The 18917-nt window shown below is 46.0% G+C and overlaps 1 protein-coding gene across 3 annotated transcripts in view; it reads left to right on the forward strand.

Annotated features, from left to right (window-relative positions):
* EPRS1 (glutamyl-prolyl-tRNA synthetase 1) overlaps window positions 1-18917 on the forward strand; it is a 74602-nt gene that overhangs the window by 41129 nt on the left and 14556 nt on the right. For all 3 annotated transcript variants that reach the window (XM_061625164.1, XM_061625165.1, XM_061625166.1), the window contains 7 exons: window positions 547-598; window positions 8114-8323; window positions 8673-8745; window positions 9305-9384; window positions 10537-10638; window positions 17497-17652; window positions 17737-17934. In XM_061625164.1, coding sequence (XP_061481148.1) covers window positions 547-598; window positions 8114-8323; window positions 8673-8745; window positions 9305-9384; window positions 10537-10638; window positions 17497-17652; window positions 17737-17934 — 871 coding nt within the window. The remainder of the gene's footprint in view (window positions 1-546; window positions 599-8113; window positions 8324-8672; window positions 8746-9304; window positions 9385-10536; window positions 10639-17496; window positions 17653-17736; window positions 17935-18917) is intronic.

Genomic DNA, 18917 nt, shown 5'->3' on the forward strand with positions numbered 1-18917 from the left:
ACTCGGTACTCCTCTGCCAGATCCCGGTTACAGCGACTGGTAGCATCACCACAGCTGGAACCCCCCACATCATGCACCATGACTGGAGGTACCAAAACACTCTGGAATTTAAAAAAAAAATCTTGCAGAGGTATCTGCATTTAATGTGGTCTTGCCCCACTACATGTGTTGTTATTTGAGGGATCGTGTCAATTTCAAGACTCCTGCCATTTTTAAAATATTTGCCTGTTATATGAAATGTAAATATTTAAATTTGTGTTGGATAGTTACAAATGGTGTGTATTTGATTTAAAGCAGGTGTGGTGAATCTTTGTACCCCCCTCCCTCCATTGCTGAACTAAACTCCATCCCTGGTAACTGGCCATGCATGCCAGGGCTGATGGGAGTTATAATTCATCAACAACTAGAAGGCCAGAGGTTCCCCACCCCTGATCTAAAGCAAAAGATTTAAAGACCAATGAACTGTTTTATTTATTATGTTGTGTTGATTGCCTTTGGGGCAAAAAAAGCCTTTAAATATGACATTTTATGTTTTGCATACTACAGGTTGGGTCTAGAGGCTAAGAAGGAAGAAAACCTTGCTGAATGGTATTCTCAGGCAAGTGTATCTCAGATTTCACTTAAGATTCCTCTTCCATATTCTTCAAACTGATATACTCATAAGAATAATTTTCAGAGCGAAACCAAAGACAAATCACAAGCAGTAAACTAAATCTTGGTTACAGCTCATGGTTTGTCTGAAGTGAGACAAACCACAGGTTTTGGATCAGATACAGTGCTAACACAAACCATGGCTTAACCCCAGGTAGCATGGCAGTAACAGGACCAGGGGAGGAGTGCAGTGGCTGTGACCTTCTGTGTGGAAACCCACATGTTTGCTTGTTTGCTGTTAAGCAATGTCTTGGCTTAGCATTACATGCGGATTGGGCTTATGTAGCACATTTGTATACTCATGGTTTATAAGGTATACATGTAATTGCTGTTCAGCACACATTTCCATTGAAAGCAGTGGGACATAGGTAACTGTGGTAACTCAATATATTCATAAATACAGTAGGGCCCTGCTTTACAGCGATTCGCTAATACAGTGGTCTCAATTAGATGCAATTAGACTAAAGCCCCACTCACATGGCGCTTGTTTCGCTTTTACGGAGGTTTTCGGGCATTGCGCGCCATTTTCCACAGGAGGACTGCCATCAAGCGGGTAACATAGCTCCACCTATCGTCCAAAGTCAAGAATGTTTTGAAGTCAAGACTAGGGACATCAGGCCCCTCCCACTCCCCAGTTCATTCTTGCCTTTCGTCCGTGCAAGTTGGAGTATAAGATAGCGTAGATAAGTTTTGTGTATCTGTGTGACAGGGTATAGAGATTTCTGTGTGTATTCCTGGTTGTTTCCTTCCCTCTGTTATTTAATTTAGTGTGTGTGGGACTGATTGTTCTTTTTCTGTCTTTGTTTTTTATTGTCCTGGGGAATTTCTTTGGCGGGTTGCTCTTCGCCCTTGTCTCGTGTATTTTATAGATTGCCGCCTACTTTCGCGGCAGCTCCCTTGGTCTTTCCTCCCTAGGACCCTGCGGCTGCGGCTCTTTTTGCCTTTCCAGTGGCACTTTATTTAGTTGGGCTGCTCCGTCTCCCTCCGTCCCCGGCTCATTCTGCAGCATTTTAAATCTCGCCGCGACTGACCTCAGGAGCCTGCGGCTGCGGCTCCTTCCCGTTTTGCAGCTTTCTTTGCTAATTCCCCCCCCCCCCGCTAGCTGCAACTGTCTCAACGACTGTAGGGATTTAGCAGGCCGTTCTGCCTCCTCGGCAGTGATTTTCACGGCTGGCCCTTAAAGCTGCGATTGCGTCCTTCAGCCCTATGGCTGTAGAGCTTATTTTGACGCCGCTCTGCTGTAGCAGTGTTTTCGGTCAGCCCTGTTTCAGCTCACTGGTGTTCTTCAGTGACCGCCATTGCTTCTTCCTCGTCCCTACGCTTTTCTGATTGGCTTATTTTCCCGCTCTTTTAGCGGGCGCCATTTTATTCGTTCCCCCTTTTCCCGCCCTTTCTGTTTAACCCTTACAACAGTAAAGGATTCTTTTCAAGGCCTTTTTTGTCAGTTTCTGTGTGTGTGCTGCAGAGTACAATAATAGAGGATTCACTTCAAGGCCTTTTTTGTCAGTTTCTGTGTGTGTGCTGCAGAGTAGAACACAGGTCTCTCAACTCAAACTGCTGACTGAGGCTGACTACTGAAGCTGTTTGGAACTGTACATTCTGCCCCATCTGTGGCCGTGTACCAAGGCTGTTTGAAATTGTACATTCTGTCCCATCTGTGGCCGTGTACCAAGCCTGTTTGGAACTGTACATTCTGCCCCATCCGTGGCCGTGTACCAAGGCTGTTCGAAATTATACATTCTGCCCCATATTACCACCTAGGGCTCATTCATCTTCTCAGCCTGCTGAACCGCCCATATCTTTGCCTCTACAAGTGCAACCATCTCCCGCACCGGGGCTGCAGCTGTCTCAGGAGTTCATATCGCAACTACAAGACATGCTGTCGTTCTTCTCTCAAACGCAGTCACAGTCACAGGTCACTGCCATGCCTCAGCGGAGTGTTTGCAGACAACCCGATGATATGAGCCACTATGCACGCAATGAGGCAGATCCATCATGCTCTCCAAACTCTTTTGACATTGCCAGGGGCAGGTTTGTTGATGACGTTTCTTGTGGGGAGGATCCATCATTTGCTATGCAAGCCGAAGGAGACGAGTGGAGTGATCAGTCAGAACAAGAGGAGGATGCATCTTATCACCTGTTTGATGCCTCTGATTATCAGCCCCTTGCTCGCAGAGTATTGAACACCCTTGGTCTCCAATCTGCACAACCTGGCAGCTACCACTCCTGCTATTAAAGGGGCCAGGGTCCTGAAATCCCCCACACCAACAGAGCACTACCTTCCTGTGCCAGATCCTATTGCCAAACTGGCCAAGGACGAATGGTCTCATCCATTACAAACACGCCGTTTTAACGCCCTTGCGGACAAGCTTTACTCTGGCTCCGGATTTTACAAGTAGACTGGCCGACCCCGGCATAGACGAGCCGATTTCCAGTCTAGTCTCTAGATCCCTTTTGCCGAGGGAAGGGGACTCACATTTAAAGGAAGCCACTGAACAGCGGCTGGAGTTTGCCTTATGCAAAAACCATGAGGCCACCGCTTTCTCCATGCGAGCCTCGGCATCAGCCTCTCATCTTTTCCAGGGCAGCGATGATGTGGTTGGATGACCTCTTAGATGATCCTAATCCCGATCCTGTCTCTCTGAGGTCACTGGTGAAATTACGCAAGACGGCAGCGTTTGTGGCTGATTCCACCTTGGACGCAAATCAGCTGGGAGCAAGAGCTATGGCAGCTCAGGTAGTCGCTCGGCGGAGCCTCTGGCTTCGTCACTGGCAAGCGGACTCTACAGCCAGGGTTAACTTATCAAGGGCACCTTATTCGGGCTCATTACTCTTTGGCGAGGAAGCCCTAAAGGCAGTACTTGTTGACTCCAAGGATGCTCGGAAGCGTCTTGGCCACTGTCAGGAACGTTGATCGCAGGCCCTTCAGACGTTTTCAGCCCTTTTGAGGAGCGCAGCCCGGGGGACGAGGCCACGATTTCCGAACCAATGATTTCCGTTCCTCCAGGGGAGCCTGGAACAGACGTTTCCCAGGCAGAGGTCAGTACCAGGGATGCAGAGGTACCTCAACGTCCTCATATCGGGGAGGGTCTCGCCAGCACAGACAGTACTGACGCGATACTGGTCGGGGGCAGACTGCTTCTGTTTGGAGACCATTGGCTGCGTCTGACTCAGGTCGCCTGGATCAGAGATCTTTTTTGTTATGGCTATACACTAGAGTTTTGGGCAACCCCTCCAGACAGATTTCATCCCTCTCCTTGTCCCAAGGCACCATCCAGGCACTGCATCATGCAGACAGCCATACATCACCTCTTGGAGACAGCGGCAATAGAGCCAGTCCCTACAACAGAGAGGTCGGAAGGGGTGTACTCCCTCCTATTTACTGTGCCCAAACGAGATCTGTCATGGAGAGCGGTGTTGGACCTCAAGTTCATCAACCGTTTCGTAAAGTATCACAGATTCAAAATGGAATCCCTCCACTCCATTACAGAAAGCCTTCACGAAGGAGACTTCCTGGCTTCTATCAACCTAAAGGAAGCGTATCTCCATGTGCCTATTTGCATAGCCCACAGAAAATTCCTTCGGTTTGCCTTCGGCCCCCAGCATTTTCAATACCGAGCGATGCCGTTCGGTCTCTCGTCTGCCCCGAGAGTATTTACCAAGGTGCTACTCATCCTAGTGGCTTACCTCCGGCTTCAAGGGGTGCATATCTACCCCTACTTGGACGATCTTTTAATACGGGTGAGTTCCAGGGAGCTGGCTCATCGCCATCTAAAGCTCACGCTCCATGTCTTGCAGAGCTACGGCTGGCTAGTCAATTTCGACAAAAACCATCTCCAACCAACCCAATGCCTACAACATCTAGGGGCGATGTTAGACACCCTGCAGGCGACGGTGTTCCTGTCTCCAGACCGCATAACCGCTATCATAGACATCGCATGGTCTCTGATGCACCATGCAACCGCAGACGTCATGCTTCTAGCAAGGGCTCTCGGAATGTTGGTGTCCACCATCCATATTGTGCTGTGGGCTCGAGCTCATACTCACCAATTTCAGCGGGCTTTGTTACCATTTCAGCAGGACATTGCCAGGTCCAATCATCGAACAATCCCCTTGAACCCCGCACTGCGTCTTTCATTCCGCTGGTGGACGAGGGTCCAACATCTCACCCAGGGCACTCCGTTCAGAGAACCCGTCAGGCCCAGGATGTGACTCAGGAACCAGACCAACGATTGTAGTTAATTCGTGTTTTATTAGGGTAATGTCCAAACAAAGACTGCGTTTTCTCATGAATCAATACAGGGATACAGGTCCTGCGGCATTGGGAGAAAGTTGACAGAGCAAGGGACTTCTTCCCGCCTGTTCTTTAAGAAGGGGCCAAACGGGCGCGCAATCTTTCGCTCCTCCTTAACTGCCCCTCAGGTACTGCCCGCCTTCCCCCCCTTCTCTCCTGTCTTTTCAGCTGTCTGCGTGTGCGTGGTGAGGGGGGAAGCATCACCCCCTCCTCTTCTGAAGTTTCCGATTCCAGGATGGGGGATAGGGGAGGGGCTGATGGTAAACTGCCTCCCTGCTTTTCGGCTGTGAGCAGCCCTCCCTCTTCCCCCTCTTGCTCTGAGCCTGAAAGAGGGGGAGGCGTGAGAATGTCCAGGGAGGGCTCAGGCTCCCCGTTGCTAAGCGACCTTATCACTGGCAGTTCCTCTGTTTCGTCTTCGCTCCAAAGGGGGGAAGTTCCTCCCCCTTCCCTCTGCCATCCATCCGAATACTCTTCTCCCAACTCTCCGGGATCCAGCTCCCCGGGATTGGGACCCCAGCTCTGCCTTCCGACAACCCCACAGGACTGTTATCACCACAGATGCCAGTCTCCTCGGCTAGGGAGCCCACTGCAACTCCCAGTTCGTTCAGGGGGTTTTGACCAAAGCAGAGCAGACTCAGAGCATCAATTGGCTGGAACTAAAGGCTGTCCACTTAGCTCTGCTCCATTTTCAGTCTCTGTTCCCCTTGGACCATGTTCTCATTCGAACGGACAACACGTGTGCGAAATCTCATTTAAACAGACAAGGGGGAACAAGGTCCCGTTCTCTGCAGAACCTAGCTTACCTCATATTCAACTGGGCAGAACAACATCTACAATCCTTGAAAGCAGAACATCTCAGAGGAATTTGGAATGTGACAGCAGACAACAGGTTTTTCCGGGAGAATGGAAACTTCATCCAACCATTTTCCATCTTCTCCAGCGTCGGTTCGGCATCTTCTCAGTCAATCTGTTTGCCTCCAGTCGCAATTGCCAGCTACCCAGGTACTTCGCACGATACCTGGACACGACAGCGGAAGTGGTGGATGCTCTGTTGCTACCGTGGCCAGATGGCCTATTGTACGCCTTCCCTCCAATACCACTGTTAGCCAGAACCTTGAGGAAGGCACGACGCGAGAGGGCCAAGCTGGTTCTGATAGCACCATTTTGGCCCTGTCGACTGTGGTTCTCGGATCTCCTTGCCATGTCAGTGACTTACCCTTGGACGCTCCCAGTCATGCCAGACCTCTTATCCCAGGGCCCAATATGGCATCAGGACCCCAATTGGCTCAACCTAACAGCGTGGCTTTTGAACGGGGACTTTTGAGGTCTGCTGGCCTGTCTGACGCTGTTATTGACATTATATTGGCCTCGAGATGACCATCTACCACTCGTATATATCAACATACTTGGGTGGTATTCTCCAGGTGGTGTCAGTCCCAGAACCTCGTTCCTTCCCAGGCCACAATACAACAGGTGCTGCAATTCCTTCATAGGGGCCTCATGATGGGGCTTAGACCCAACACCTTACGTCGACATGCGTCCACTCTGCCATCCATTCTCTCAGTGTCCTCCGCTGGTGCTACTATTGCCTCGCATCCGTTCATCAAATGTTTTCTGAGGGGAACCGTGCTACACTCACTGGCTGTATTCCACCACTTTCCCTCATGGAGTTTGTCGAAGGTTCTGCAGGCTTTACAACGTCCTCCGTTTGAACCCCTTAGGACTGTGCCTTTACGTCTGTTGTCATTCAAGGTCCTGTTCCTGATCACGATCACCTCTGCGAGATGAGTTTCGGAACTGGGCGCATTGTCTTCTGCCCGCCATCTCTGTGTTTTTCACAAGGACTCTGTCGTGCTGAAAACTGATCCTTCCTTCCGTCCCAAGGTCAATTCAGTTTTCCATTACAACCAGGACATTGTTCTTCCTTCCTTTTGTCCGAATCCTACCCATCCTCTAGAGAAGGCTTGGCATTCGTTGGATGTTCGGAGGGCTCTCAAGACCTACCTGTCTCGGACCCAGGATATACGACGAACTGAGTCTTTGTTTGTATCCTTTCATCCACGTTCTATGGGGCATAAAGTAGCTAATTCCACCTTATCCCGCTGGTTGTGCGCATGTATTACCTTAGCTTATGAGTCCCTTAAGCTTCCTGTTCCATCTAAAATAACGGCTCATTCCACTAGATCAGCGGCCACTACGGCTGCTTTTGCTACCAACGCTCCTGTTGCTGATATTTGCAGAGCTGCTGTTTGGTCTACCCCACATTCGTTTATAAGGCATTACAAAATAGATCGTTATGCCTCTGCCGATGCCTCTTTTGGCAGGCGAGTTTTGCAACAGGTTCTTAATGATGATTAGGATGTGGGTGGTTCCTCCCTGTTATGGGCTGCTTTGGTACATCCCTCTTGATGGCAGTCCTCCTGTGGAAAATGGACCATTGGTCTCACCTGAAGGGTGATTTCATAGGAGGACTGCTATCACGACCCTCCCAGTTGGAGGATACCTAGATATTTTTCTGGGGTTTTTATATATTCCTGTTATGCTATTATATTTAGATTTACTAGTGAAGTCAAGATTGCTATTACTGTTATATTGCTATGTTAGAGTCATATTATTATGAATATTGCTATTGTGTTATGTTCTTGCTGGTAGGCCCGTTGGCCTTTTTCCCTGCATTTTTAGATATCTCTCTTTGGACTCACTGCGAATGAACTGGAGAGTGGGAGGGTCCTGATGCCCCTAGTTTTGACTTCAAAACATTCTTGCCTTTGGACGATAGGTGGAGCTACGTTACCCGCTTGATGGCAGTCCTCCTATGAAAATCACCCTTCAGGTGAGACCAATGGTCCATTTATTTATTTATTTTATTTTATTTATTTATTAAATTTATATACCGCCCGACTAGCAATAGCTCTCTATCCATTCTATTCAATGGGTTCCGCTTTACAGCGGTTTTCGCTTTACAGCGTGGGTCCAGAACGTAACCCGCTGTATGAGTGGGGCCTTACTGTAAACCAAAACACTAGATCATTGGATGCTTTCATTTCCCTGCCCGTTTGATCTCTCCTTATACTCCAGTATTGAATTTTATTTCTGTTCTCTATGCTTTAAACCTTCTGTCCACAATGCTTTTTCTCAATACTGAAATATTACTATTTCCTTGTAAAGGTGATCACAAAATCGGAGATGATTGAATATTATGATGTGAGTGGCTGCTACATTCTCCGTCCATGGGCTTTTTCCATCTGGGAAGCTATCAAAGACTTTTTTGATAGTGAGATCAAGAAACTTGGTGTGGAAAATTGCTACTTTCCCATGTTTGTGTCCCAGGCTGCATTAGAGAAAGAGAAGACACACATTGCTGATTTTGCCCCAGAGGTAAAGTTTATCTATTGCATTATTTCTATCATTGTCTAGACTTTCAGTTTTTAAATATGAGCCCTAAATGAAATATGGAAGTCACACAATGAACAATAACTACATTTGCTCAGTGGAATGCACACTCAGACACTGAATGGAATGGGGAAGGCTTTGTTTGCACAGGAGGCAAATGGATATAGGGGTGTACTTGCACATTTGGGCTCTCAACTAGATCAGTGTGAAAGCAAAACTGCATACAGGTACATATAGTTATTTTAACCTAATGGTAATTACTGTATTGTTAAGAATGACATGAAATATATTTTAAAAGTAACATTTTCTAAGTTTTTGCCATCACTGATTTCAGGTTGCATGGGTTACAAGGTCTGGCAAAACAGAGTTGGCTGAACCAATAGCTGTACGTCCTACTAGTGAAACAGGTATAGTCTAAGACTTCATAAATAAAATGTAATGGCTAAATATCCCCTCTTTGCTTTATATGGATTTACTACAAACTAGTGATGTTGGCTTTTGATGCAAAAAATGACGTTCATCTGGCCATGAGTGAAAGCAAGTATAGTAGGAAAAAAATTAATTACTTTCTTAGCAAGAAGCACATCACTTCAAGAAAAAATAAGAAGGGAAACTTATTTTCACATCTTTAAATTTTAAATATAAAAACTTAGCCTATCACTTACGGCAATATCCAACATCATACCATCAGATGCTATGGGACTTCCCTTTCCTCCCCTTTCCCACCAATTTCCTGGGTGGGGTCCAACTACAGAGGGCTACAGGGGGAAGGAGAGAAAGGATAGGTCATGTTGAACAAGCAAAAGTCCATTGCACAAGTGGGCTGACACCACTGGATGTCACCCTAAGTCTACATTGGTATTTTCAAGCTTGTGGGGGAAAAGGTATTGCCAAATCAGGTTTTCAAAACAAGTAAAATATTAGTTAACGTGCTTTCAGAAAATATTCTCTTTTTTTATTTTGCAGTAATGTATCCTGCTTATGCAAAGTGGGTTCAGTCACACAGGGATCTGCCAATCAAACTTAATCAGTGGTGCAATGTTGTGGTAAGTATGGGATGTATCAGATGTTTCCTTAAATTAGGCTGTGGATTGTTAGACTATACAGTCTTTGTTGGGGGAAATTGCCATATTTTTTGTATCTGACACTTTTTGTGTTCAGGGGTTAAGCTCATAAGAACATAAAAAGAGCCTGCTGGATCAGGCCAAAGGCCCATGTAGTCTAGCATTCTGTTCTTACAGTGGCCAACCAGATGCCCTTGTGAAGCCCACAGGCAGGACCTGAGCATAAGAGCACTCTCCCCTTTTGCGATTTCCAGCAACTGATATTCAGAAGCATGCTGCCTCCAACTGTGGAGGCAGAGCATAGTCATTGTGGCTGTTAGCCTTTGATACCCTTCTCCTCCATGAATGTATCTAATCCTCTTTTAAAGCTATCCAAGTTGGTGGCCATCTCTGCCTCTTGTGGGAGCAAATTCCATGGTTTATGCACCGAGCAAAGAAGTGCTTTTTTACCTGTCCTGAATCTTCATGCATTCAGCTTCACTGGATGTCCATGAGTTCTAGTGGTATAAGACAGGGAGAAAAACTTCTCTCATACTCGTATGTTCTGTATATTTCTTCTGTATATTCTGACAAATACAGATATGTCATTATCACCACGTTGAATGAACAAAAGGCAATACACAGGGCACACATTTTGGTAATCTGTGCATGGCCTGCTGCCCCACAACAGTTGTAATACTTAAGAACATAAAAACATAAGAAGAGCCTGCTGAATCAGGCCAAAGGCCCAAGGCCCATTTAGTCCAGCATCCTGAACAGTGGCCAACCAGATGCCTATGGGAAACCCACAAGTATTTTTCTGGATTTATGATTGGATGAATTATCTCTAGGTCTGATAGCCTTCACATCTACATTGAAATTAATAGAAAGCATATGAAAAATTTATAGCATTTTTATATTGAGAACAAAATACATTTAAAGTAATTCTTGCTTCCTTTATGTGAATAATAGACTTCTAACAGCCTGTAAAATCTACATAACTTTGAAGTCATCAAGTATAATGTGTAATTGAAAAACAGAATTTTGAACAGTACTAAATAATACTTGAAATGTAAGCTTTTGAATGAAGATTATAAGTTTAACTTTGCATGACAAGTTTTCTGGGTTTGTTTTTGTTTCTGTTTCGCATTGAAGCGTTGGGAGTTCAAACATCCACAACCTTTCTTGCGTACTCGTGAATTCCTGTGGCAGGAGGGGCACACAGCTTTTTCTACTTATGAAGAAGCAGCAGAAGAGGTACAACACACCTGCAAGCATTTTCAAAGAATAATTTGGAAATCATTGCATAAATATTTTACTGTATGGGGTAGAGGAAGGGAGTCTACTTTGCATTTCAGGTTAATTGGGGGAACACAGTGAAGCTTCTCTTCATCAAGGTCTAGGTATGTTCAGGTGGGCTAATAATGTGATTTTTAAGGGTGGATGCAGTGTTAAATCCGTTGAATTTTGTTTTTTAAAGTGTGACATGAGAAGAGCCTGCTGGATTAGGCCATCTAATCCAGCATCCTGCTCTCACAGTGGCCATCCAGATGCCTGTGGAAAACCTACATGCAGGACCTGAGCACAAGAGCACACTTCACCTCCTGCCTCCATCTGTGGAGGCAGAGCATAGCCTTCATGGCTACGATACATAAGAATGTATTTTAATGCCATGGGCGTGTTGTTGGCACCAAAGCAATCTTGTGTGGTTCAAAATTGGGTGCCATTAATTTTGTGAATCCTGGACAAGAACTGTAAATGCATAAGTAGCCAAAAGTGATCATAAGCAATCGAGGAATGAATTGAACTACCAGGTTCACAAATGAATGAAAATTTCCTATCTGAAAATTGCCATTTGTTGTCAAATAGGATTTAAGGGTTACCACTACAGGGTCACTACTGGTTCGTGGCAGATGCTCTTGGAGGTCGCTGATTCATAGGGTCGCCATAAGTCGCAGTCGACTTGGAGGCACATAACAACAACAACAACTACAGCTTAAAGTAGTAATAGATGGAGATGGATAATTACATTTTTGTATGTTTCTTGGTGTTCTTACTTTGCTTCTTTCCTGCGTTACTACTATTTCTACAGAGAATCTAACCTAGAAAATTATTTTTCTCTTAATATTCATCCTAGAAATCTGTGTCAAATTTATTTTTATTAATTTCAAAGCCTTGTTATTGGTCAATGCCACATGATGGTGAAGACAGCCTTTTGTGTTTCAAACTGGAGGTTATGCTCTGTTTCTAGTTTGGGTGCATTAACAGTTGAATCTGAAACTGCAGTTTGATATAAAATCAGACTGATTACAATATGTTGCTACTTAAGCAATGACTCTAGCTGTTGGAAAAAACAAACTTGGCCTGCTCAAGATGCATTTGTTCAACCTGCTATGCTTAAACCACTCCACTTAAGGAAAGGTGGGCATGGTCAATTAAAAATATAGAGCACATCTAGAATTTTGCTAGAATATATTTCACCTCCTACTGTTTTATCTTGTGCAAACTAAGACACTCCTCATGGCCACTGGAAACAATTCTGCAGAATAGTCTGCCGTTATTCCACAATTGTTTTGGAGTTTTTTTAGTGTTGCAAAGTGTCGCTGTCCTTCACATATTCACAGAAACAGAAGCAAAAGAAAATGATTTACTATAGGCAACTTCACTAAAATTGCAAAGTAATCAAACATATTTAAAGTGACTATCTGAGCTATATCAACTGTTTTAATATTGTTGCTTCCTCCCTGCTAAAACAAGATCAGCACAGCACATGTCTTGTTTCTGTTATTTTGGCTGATTGCAGGTGTTGCCACCACTCACCGTATGCTCAGAGTCACATGTTACCAACTTCTTCCAGGCTACACAGGAAATGGATTGGACTGTGGAAGACCAACCCAAATTGTGTTTGCATTTTGACAAATTTGTAGGGCAGTACAATTTATTTATTTATTTATTTTATTACATTTTTAGACCGCCCTATAGCAATAAGCTCCCAGGACGGTGTACAGCATAATAAAACAGGTTAAAATACAAGTGGATGTAAATACAATACACAATAAAACATAATTAAAAATTTTCAATTTTAAATTCAAATTTTAAATTTTTAAAATGCCTGGGCGAAGAGGTAGGTCTTTACCTGGCGCCGAAAAGATAACAAAGAAGGCGCCAGGCGTATCTCATCAGGGAGGGCGTTCCATAGTTCGGGGGCCACCACTGAGAAGGCCCTAGCTCTAGTTATCGTTCTCCGTGCCTCCCTATGCGTTGGGACACGGAGAAGGGCCTTCGACGTCGAGCGCAGCGACCGGGTAGGTACATAGCGGGAGAGGCGTTCCGCCAGGTATTGCGGTCCGATGCCGTTAAGGGCTTTATAGGTAAGAACCAACACTTTGAATCTGGCCCGGAAACATATTGGTAGCCAGTGCAGCTGGGCCAGGACAGGTGTTATATGATCAAATTTTTTTGTCCCAGTAAGAACTCTGGCCGCAGCATTCTGCACCAGCTGAAGTTTCCGAACCGTCTTCAGAGGTAACCCTACGTAGAGTGCATTACAGTAGTCCAATCTAGAGGTTACCAGAGCATGAATAACTGTGGCAAGGTTCTCCCTATCCAGATAGGGTCGTAGTTGGGCTACCAGCCGAAGCTGGTAGAACGCATTCCGTGCCACCGAGGCTACTTGAGCCTCCAGTGACAGGAGCGGATCTAATAAGACCCCCAAACTACGGACCTGCTCCTTTAGGGGGAGTGTAACCCCATCTAGGGCAGGTCGGACATCAACCATCTGGGCAGAGAGCCCCCCCACCAACAGCATCTCAGTCTTGTCAGGATTGAGTCTCAGTTTATTAGCTCTCATCCAGTCCATTATCGCGGCCAGGCAGTGGTTTAGTACATTAACAGCCTCACCTGAAGAAGATGAAAAGGAGAAGTAGAGCTGCGTATCATCAGCATATTGCTGGAAACGCACTCCAAATCTCCTAATGACCTCGCCCAGCGGCTTCATATAGATATTAAAGAGCATGGGGGACAGACCTGAACCCTGTGGGACCCCATATTGGAGTACCCAGGGACTCGAGTAATGCTCCCCAAGCACCAACTTCTGGAGACGATTCTTGAGGTAGGAGCACAGCCACCGCCAAGCAGTGCCTCCAACTCCTAAGTCCGCAAGACGTCCCAGAAGGATACCATGGTCGATGGTATCAAAAGCCGCTGAGAGATCAAGGAGAACCAACAGAGTTACACTCCCTCTGTCTTTCTCCCGACAGAGGTCATCATACAGAGCGACCAAGGCTGTTTCTGTACCAAACCCCGGCCGAAAGCCCGATTGACATGGATCCAGATAATCAGTTTCATCCAAGAGAGCCTGGAGCTGGTGAGCGACCACACGCTCTAAAACCTTGCCCAGGAACGGAACATTTGCTACCGGTCTATAGTTGTCAAGATTTTCAGGGTCCAAGGAGGGTTTCTTTAGGAGCGGTCTCACCACTGCCTGTTTCAGGCAGGGTGGTACCACTCCCTCTCGTAAAGAGGCATTGATCACCTCCTTGGCCCATCCGGCTGTTCCGTTCCTGCTAGCTTTTATTAGCCATGAGGGGCAAGGATCCAGAGCAGAAGTGGTCGCCCGCACCTGTCCAAGCACCTTGTCCACGTCCTCGAGCTGAACCAACTGAAATTCATCCAATAAAACAGGACAGGACTGTGCTCCGGACACCTCATTAGGCTCAACCGCTACAATATTGGAGTCAAGGTCCCGGCGGATGTTCGTGATCTTATCTTGGAAGTGTCTCGCAAACTCATTACAGCGGGCTATTGATGGTATTATTGCATTCTGAGGACCAGAGTGTAAAAGTCCCCGAACAACCTTATAAAGTTCCGCTGGGCGGTTAGAAGATGACTGAATGGAGGCAGCAAAGTACTGCTTCTTCGCTGCCCTCACCGCCTTCACATAGAGCTTGGTAGAGATCTTCACAAGTGCAAGACCACAGCCGTCGGGAGTTCGTCTCCATTTGCACTCAAGCCGTCTCTCTCAGAGAGGAGGTCAGGTCTCCTGCTCCCCTGGTGCATTTACTATAGCTGCACAATTTCCCTGCTTTTAAAAGATTGATAGAAATATCTGGTGGCTATAGGTAATTTCTTAAACCGCAAGGTTTTTTGCCTATTAGTTAATTTCTCTGCCTTTTAATCCAGGAAGTAAGAAACGGTATCCTGTGCAAGTTTGCTGAGAATGAATGGATCATTTGCATGCTTATTGAGTTCAGTGGGATTTACTCCCCTGCAATCATGCTAAAAAAAGCTGAAACTGACCACTGGAGGATGGGGAGGGGAGGAGGATGAAGGGCAGGGGTAGGGGAGGAGGAGGGAGGGTGGAGGAGATGGGAGTAGGTGGGAGTGGGAGGGGAGGAAGAGGGCAGGTTTGATCATTTGCATGCTTATTGAGTTCAGTGGGATTTATTCCTGTGCAGTCATGCTTGGGATAGGTGAAACTGATCATGGGGGGGAGGAAGAGAAGGGAGGGAGGGCTGGAGTGGGCAGGGGAGGAGGAAGGGGAGGGGGAGGACGAAGGGAGGGAAGGAGGGGAAAGGCAGGTTTGATCATTTTCATGTTTATTTAGTTCAGTGGGATTTACTCCCATGCGGTCATGGTTAGGATAGGTAAAACTGGCCATGGAGGAGGAGGGGGTGGGGAGAGGAGAGGGATGGAGGAAGGAGGGGGAAGGAGGAGATTGGAAGAGGAGGTGAGAGGGGTAAAGCAAGGGGGAGTGAAGGGGCAAAAGGGAGGTGATGGGAGGGAGAAGGAGGGGAGGGCATGTTTGATCATTTGCATGATCAATGGGATTTACTCCCATGCAATCATGCTTAAGATAGGTAAAACTGACCATAGAGGAGAGGAGGGGACTGGAAGGGGAAGCGAGGGGTACAGGAAAGGGGAGGGAAGGGGCAAGAGGGAGGAGATAGGAGGAGGGGAGGGCAGGTTTGCTCATTTGCATGCTTTTTGAGTAGAGTGGGATTTACTCCTGTACAATCATGCTTAGGATAGGTGAAACTGATCTGGGGGAGGGGCAGGAAGGGGAGAGGGAGGGAGGAAGTGAGGAGGGAGGGAGGGGAGGAGATTGAGTGGGTGGGCACTGGGCAGAGGGGAAGCCCCTTTCCAAAAGGAAATATTGGGAACAGTATCATTCTTTTTTCAGGGTTTCCCCCACCTTTTTATTCTACAGCAGGCACATGTAGTCTCCCACCCAAATTTAAACCAAAGCTGACCCTGGCCACATCCACACCAGACCTGTATTTCACTTTACACAGTCATGGCTTCTCCTGGGAAGTGTAATTAATGAAGGGTGCTGAGAGATGCTAGGAGATGCCCTGTTCCCCTCACAGACCTTCAGTCAGAGCGGCTGACTGTTAAACCACTTTGGCCACTGGAGCTCTGTCAGTGGAACAGGAGTCTCCTCTCGGCACCCTTCACAAACTACACTTCCCAGGATTCTTTGGGGGAAGCCATAACTGTATAAAGTGAAATAAAGGTCTGGTGTGGGTGTGGCCCCCTCATTAGGCAAGCCCAGCAGCTGTGAGTCTGGCTTTTAGAACACTGGCAGTTGGTTCTTACTGAGCATGCCCGACCTTATCATTGAGTTCAGTGCTAAATTTCTTAAATTATTTAGTTATTTATTTATACCCCACCTTTTGGCCAAAGGCCCTCAAGGCGGCTTACAAAAAAAGCACAAATATAAAAATACAATATAAAATACATCAATAAAACAATACAATTTACAAAATACAATTTACATTAAATATACACAAGAGGTGAAAGTGAACAGGAATGGAGAGGCATGGCCCAGCTGGAAGATGGGATGGAATTCCAGAAAGAAATTGCATCTTTGCTCAGCAGCAGCTGTGACGTTCCTAGACAACATTTGGAGACTTCTGTGAAAGCCCAGCTGATATGTAACAGCATCAGCAATGGCTTGGGTGTCAGCCGCGGAACCCGACCGGCAGCAGAAAATGTGGTCGTGGATCTGTGTCAGCTTGTCTGTGACTCGGTTGGCAATGTAAGAGCCTGTGTTGGTCCTGGAGTCAGCCCCAATCACAACCCCACCATCAAACTCCACAGCCATGATGGTTGTCCCGGTGGTGACCTCCTGGTGGGTCCAGTCTGGGCAGCTCCCCGCCAGCCCCAAGCTTGGCCCCAGCACTGACGTGGATGCCATCTTGGATCTGCGATGACGGCTGAGTTGCTCTGGTCCCCCTCCCGCTTCACCCAGGCCTTGACGGTGAGCTCTCTGCGGGGCAGCTCAGTGAGGACCCCCAGGCACAGCAGCAGCTGCTCCCACGCACTGGAGAAGTAAAGGGCGGCAATGGAGTCGTGTGGCAGCGACGATGATGTCAGGGGTGGCAGGCCCGGTGCGGAAGAAGACAACAAAGAGGAGAAGGAGAAGAGGTGGTTGTAGTGGAGGAAGAGGTGGGAGCTGGGCCCGGGCTTCCCCTCAGGAAGGCTGGCACAAACTCAGCGGCGTGGACATTGGGCACGAAGGGCTTGGTGTTGACTTTGAGGTGCTGGCTGAAGGCCGTGCTCAGCAGCTGCTCCTGCTGCGTGGCATCGAGCTGGGCCGGGTTAGGCACAGCCGCGTTGTCAGAGGAAGGTGCGGTGCCTGGGCTCTATGTCCGCCTGGTCCCAGATTTAAGTAAAAATTAGCTAGCATTTTTTTAACTTTCAAACTGCAGACGATGAAGGTCAATATGGGGCAAGTTCAGTAATAGGATTACAGATACTCTGTGAACATGGCTGATTTTTAATTAATTTCAACAAATTATGAGAACTCTCAGAGAAGAAAGTCCAAAAGGGCTCTGGATTTTTTCCCTCTCTTTGTACACTTTGAACTCTTCATTCTCTCTGACTGTTTTGTGTATTGGCATGAAAATTTAGAGGGTTGTTAAGCAAGCATTTCTGAGTTCAGGACTATCAATTGTGTAAGAGTTTGATTTGAAATGAGCTTATGGGAAGCATCAGAATGGCATGGGGGGTACTGGTATAGCATCGCTGGCTATAACTTTTGTGGCTGTATAATAAGACCTTAGAAGACTTAGTTGAAACTTTTAAAAATAATTATTTTATTCCTTGTCCCAGGTATTGCAGATTCTTGATCTGTACGCTCGTGTGTATGAAGAACTTCTGGCAATTCCTGTTGTGAAAGGAAGAAAGACAGAAAAAGAGAAGTTTGCTGGTGGAGATTATACAACCACTGTTGAGGCATTAATATCTGCCAGTGGGCGAGCTATCCAGGTATGTACTGATAAACACATTTTATATAACTTATTAATATATAGGAAGATGTTATCTGAACTTCGTGTCTTCTTGCCTTTTTAGGGAGCAACTTCTCATCACTTGGGACAGAATTTTTCAAAGATGTTTGAGATTGTCTTTGAAGATCCCAGGATACCAGGAGAGAAACAGTTTGCTTATCAGAACTCTTGGGGCATCACAACTCGGACCATTGGTGTAATGACCATGATTCATGGAGATAACATGGGCTTGGTGCTGCCTCCCAGGGTAGCTTGTGTTCAGGTGAGCAAAACCATGCTGATGCAAACCTTTTGCTAGTGCCAATTTACCTCTCTTTCTTGTTTTCTAGAACGTTGTGTGTGTGTGTCTGTGTCTGTGTGTGTGTACATGTATTTACATACACATACAGATTTATTGGATTGAATCCAGACTAAGTTAGCTACATTTAGTTCCCATTAAACTAACTTAATGGAAGTTAACTTAAGTCTAGACGAATTTGCCCATTGATTTCATTAGGACCTACGTGTAGGAACCTTAGTCTGGATCCAACTCACTGAGTCCACTGGCAAATAATCTTAAGGTTTGCATAACTGTTACTGGCCTCTGACTATATGTTTAAGATGTGAAAAGAAGTAGAAGAGGGGGAAATGGTGTGACAGACTGCTTTAGTCCATCTGGTGGCAACCAAAAAAGAGGGCATTCTTGCTGGTTGTGCCTACCGTATGGAATAGCTTCCCCCAGATGTCTGGTGAATGTCTTTACTCATGTGCTTTCACCAGCATTTAACAACACTTTTTCTTCACCCAGGCATTTACTAGCTCTTAATACTTCTGCTCAGTGGTTCCTTGTTTACTATTTTATTGTATATTTATGAAATTTTAATATGGGTTGATTTTATTGTGATAAATCTTTGATATGTGATACTTAAGCAATATGCAAGTCTTTTAATGAAATAAATACACTTTTTGTCTTCGTATTAAGAACTAATATACCATCTTCAAAGAATTTTATGTCTCAGTTGCATGTTTCAGACCTCTGCCTGTTATTGTCATGGAATTGTAATACGTGGCTGTTTTCTCATTCCTTGTCCTGTGTCTGCCTGTCCAGACATATGTGATGAAGTAACACTGGAACAAGACTTAAATGTGATCAGAATATTTAAGTAGTATTTTCCTCCATTTAGAGATGGATACAATTAAATATTAGCTTCCTAGTTTGGAAATTGAGAAAAATTGATTTAATGTGGCAGGCATGTTTAAAATAAT

Source organism: Rhineura floridana, chromosome 4, assembly GCF_030035675.1.
Source record: "Rhineura floridana isolate rRhiFlo1 chromosome 4, rRhiFlo1.hap2, whole genome shotgun sequence".
In the NCBI taxonomy this organism is placed as follows: Eukaryota; Metazoa; Chordata; class Lepidosauria; order Squamata; family Rhineuridae; genus Rhineura; species Rhineura floridana.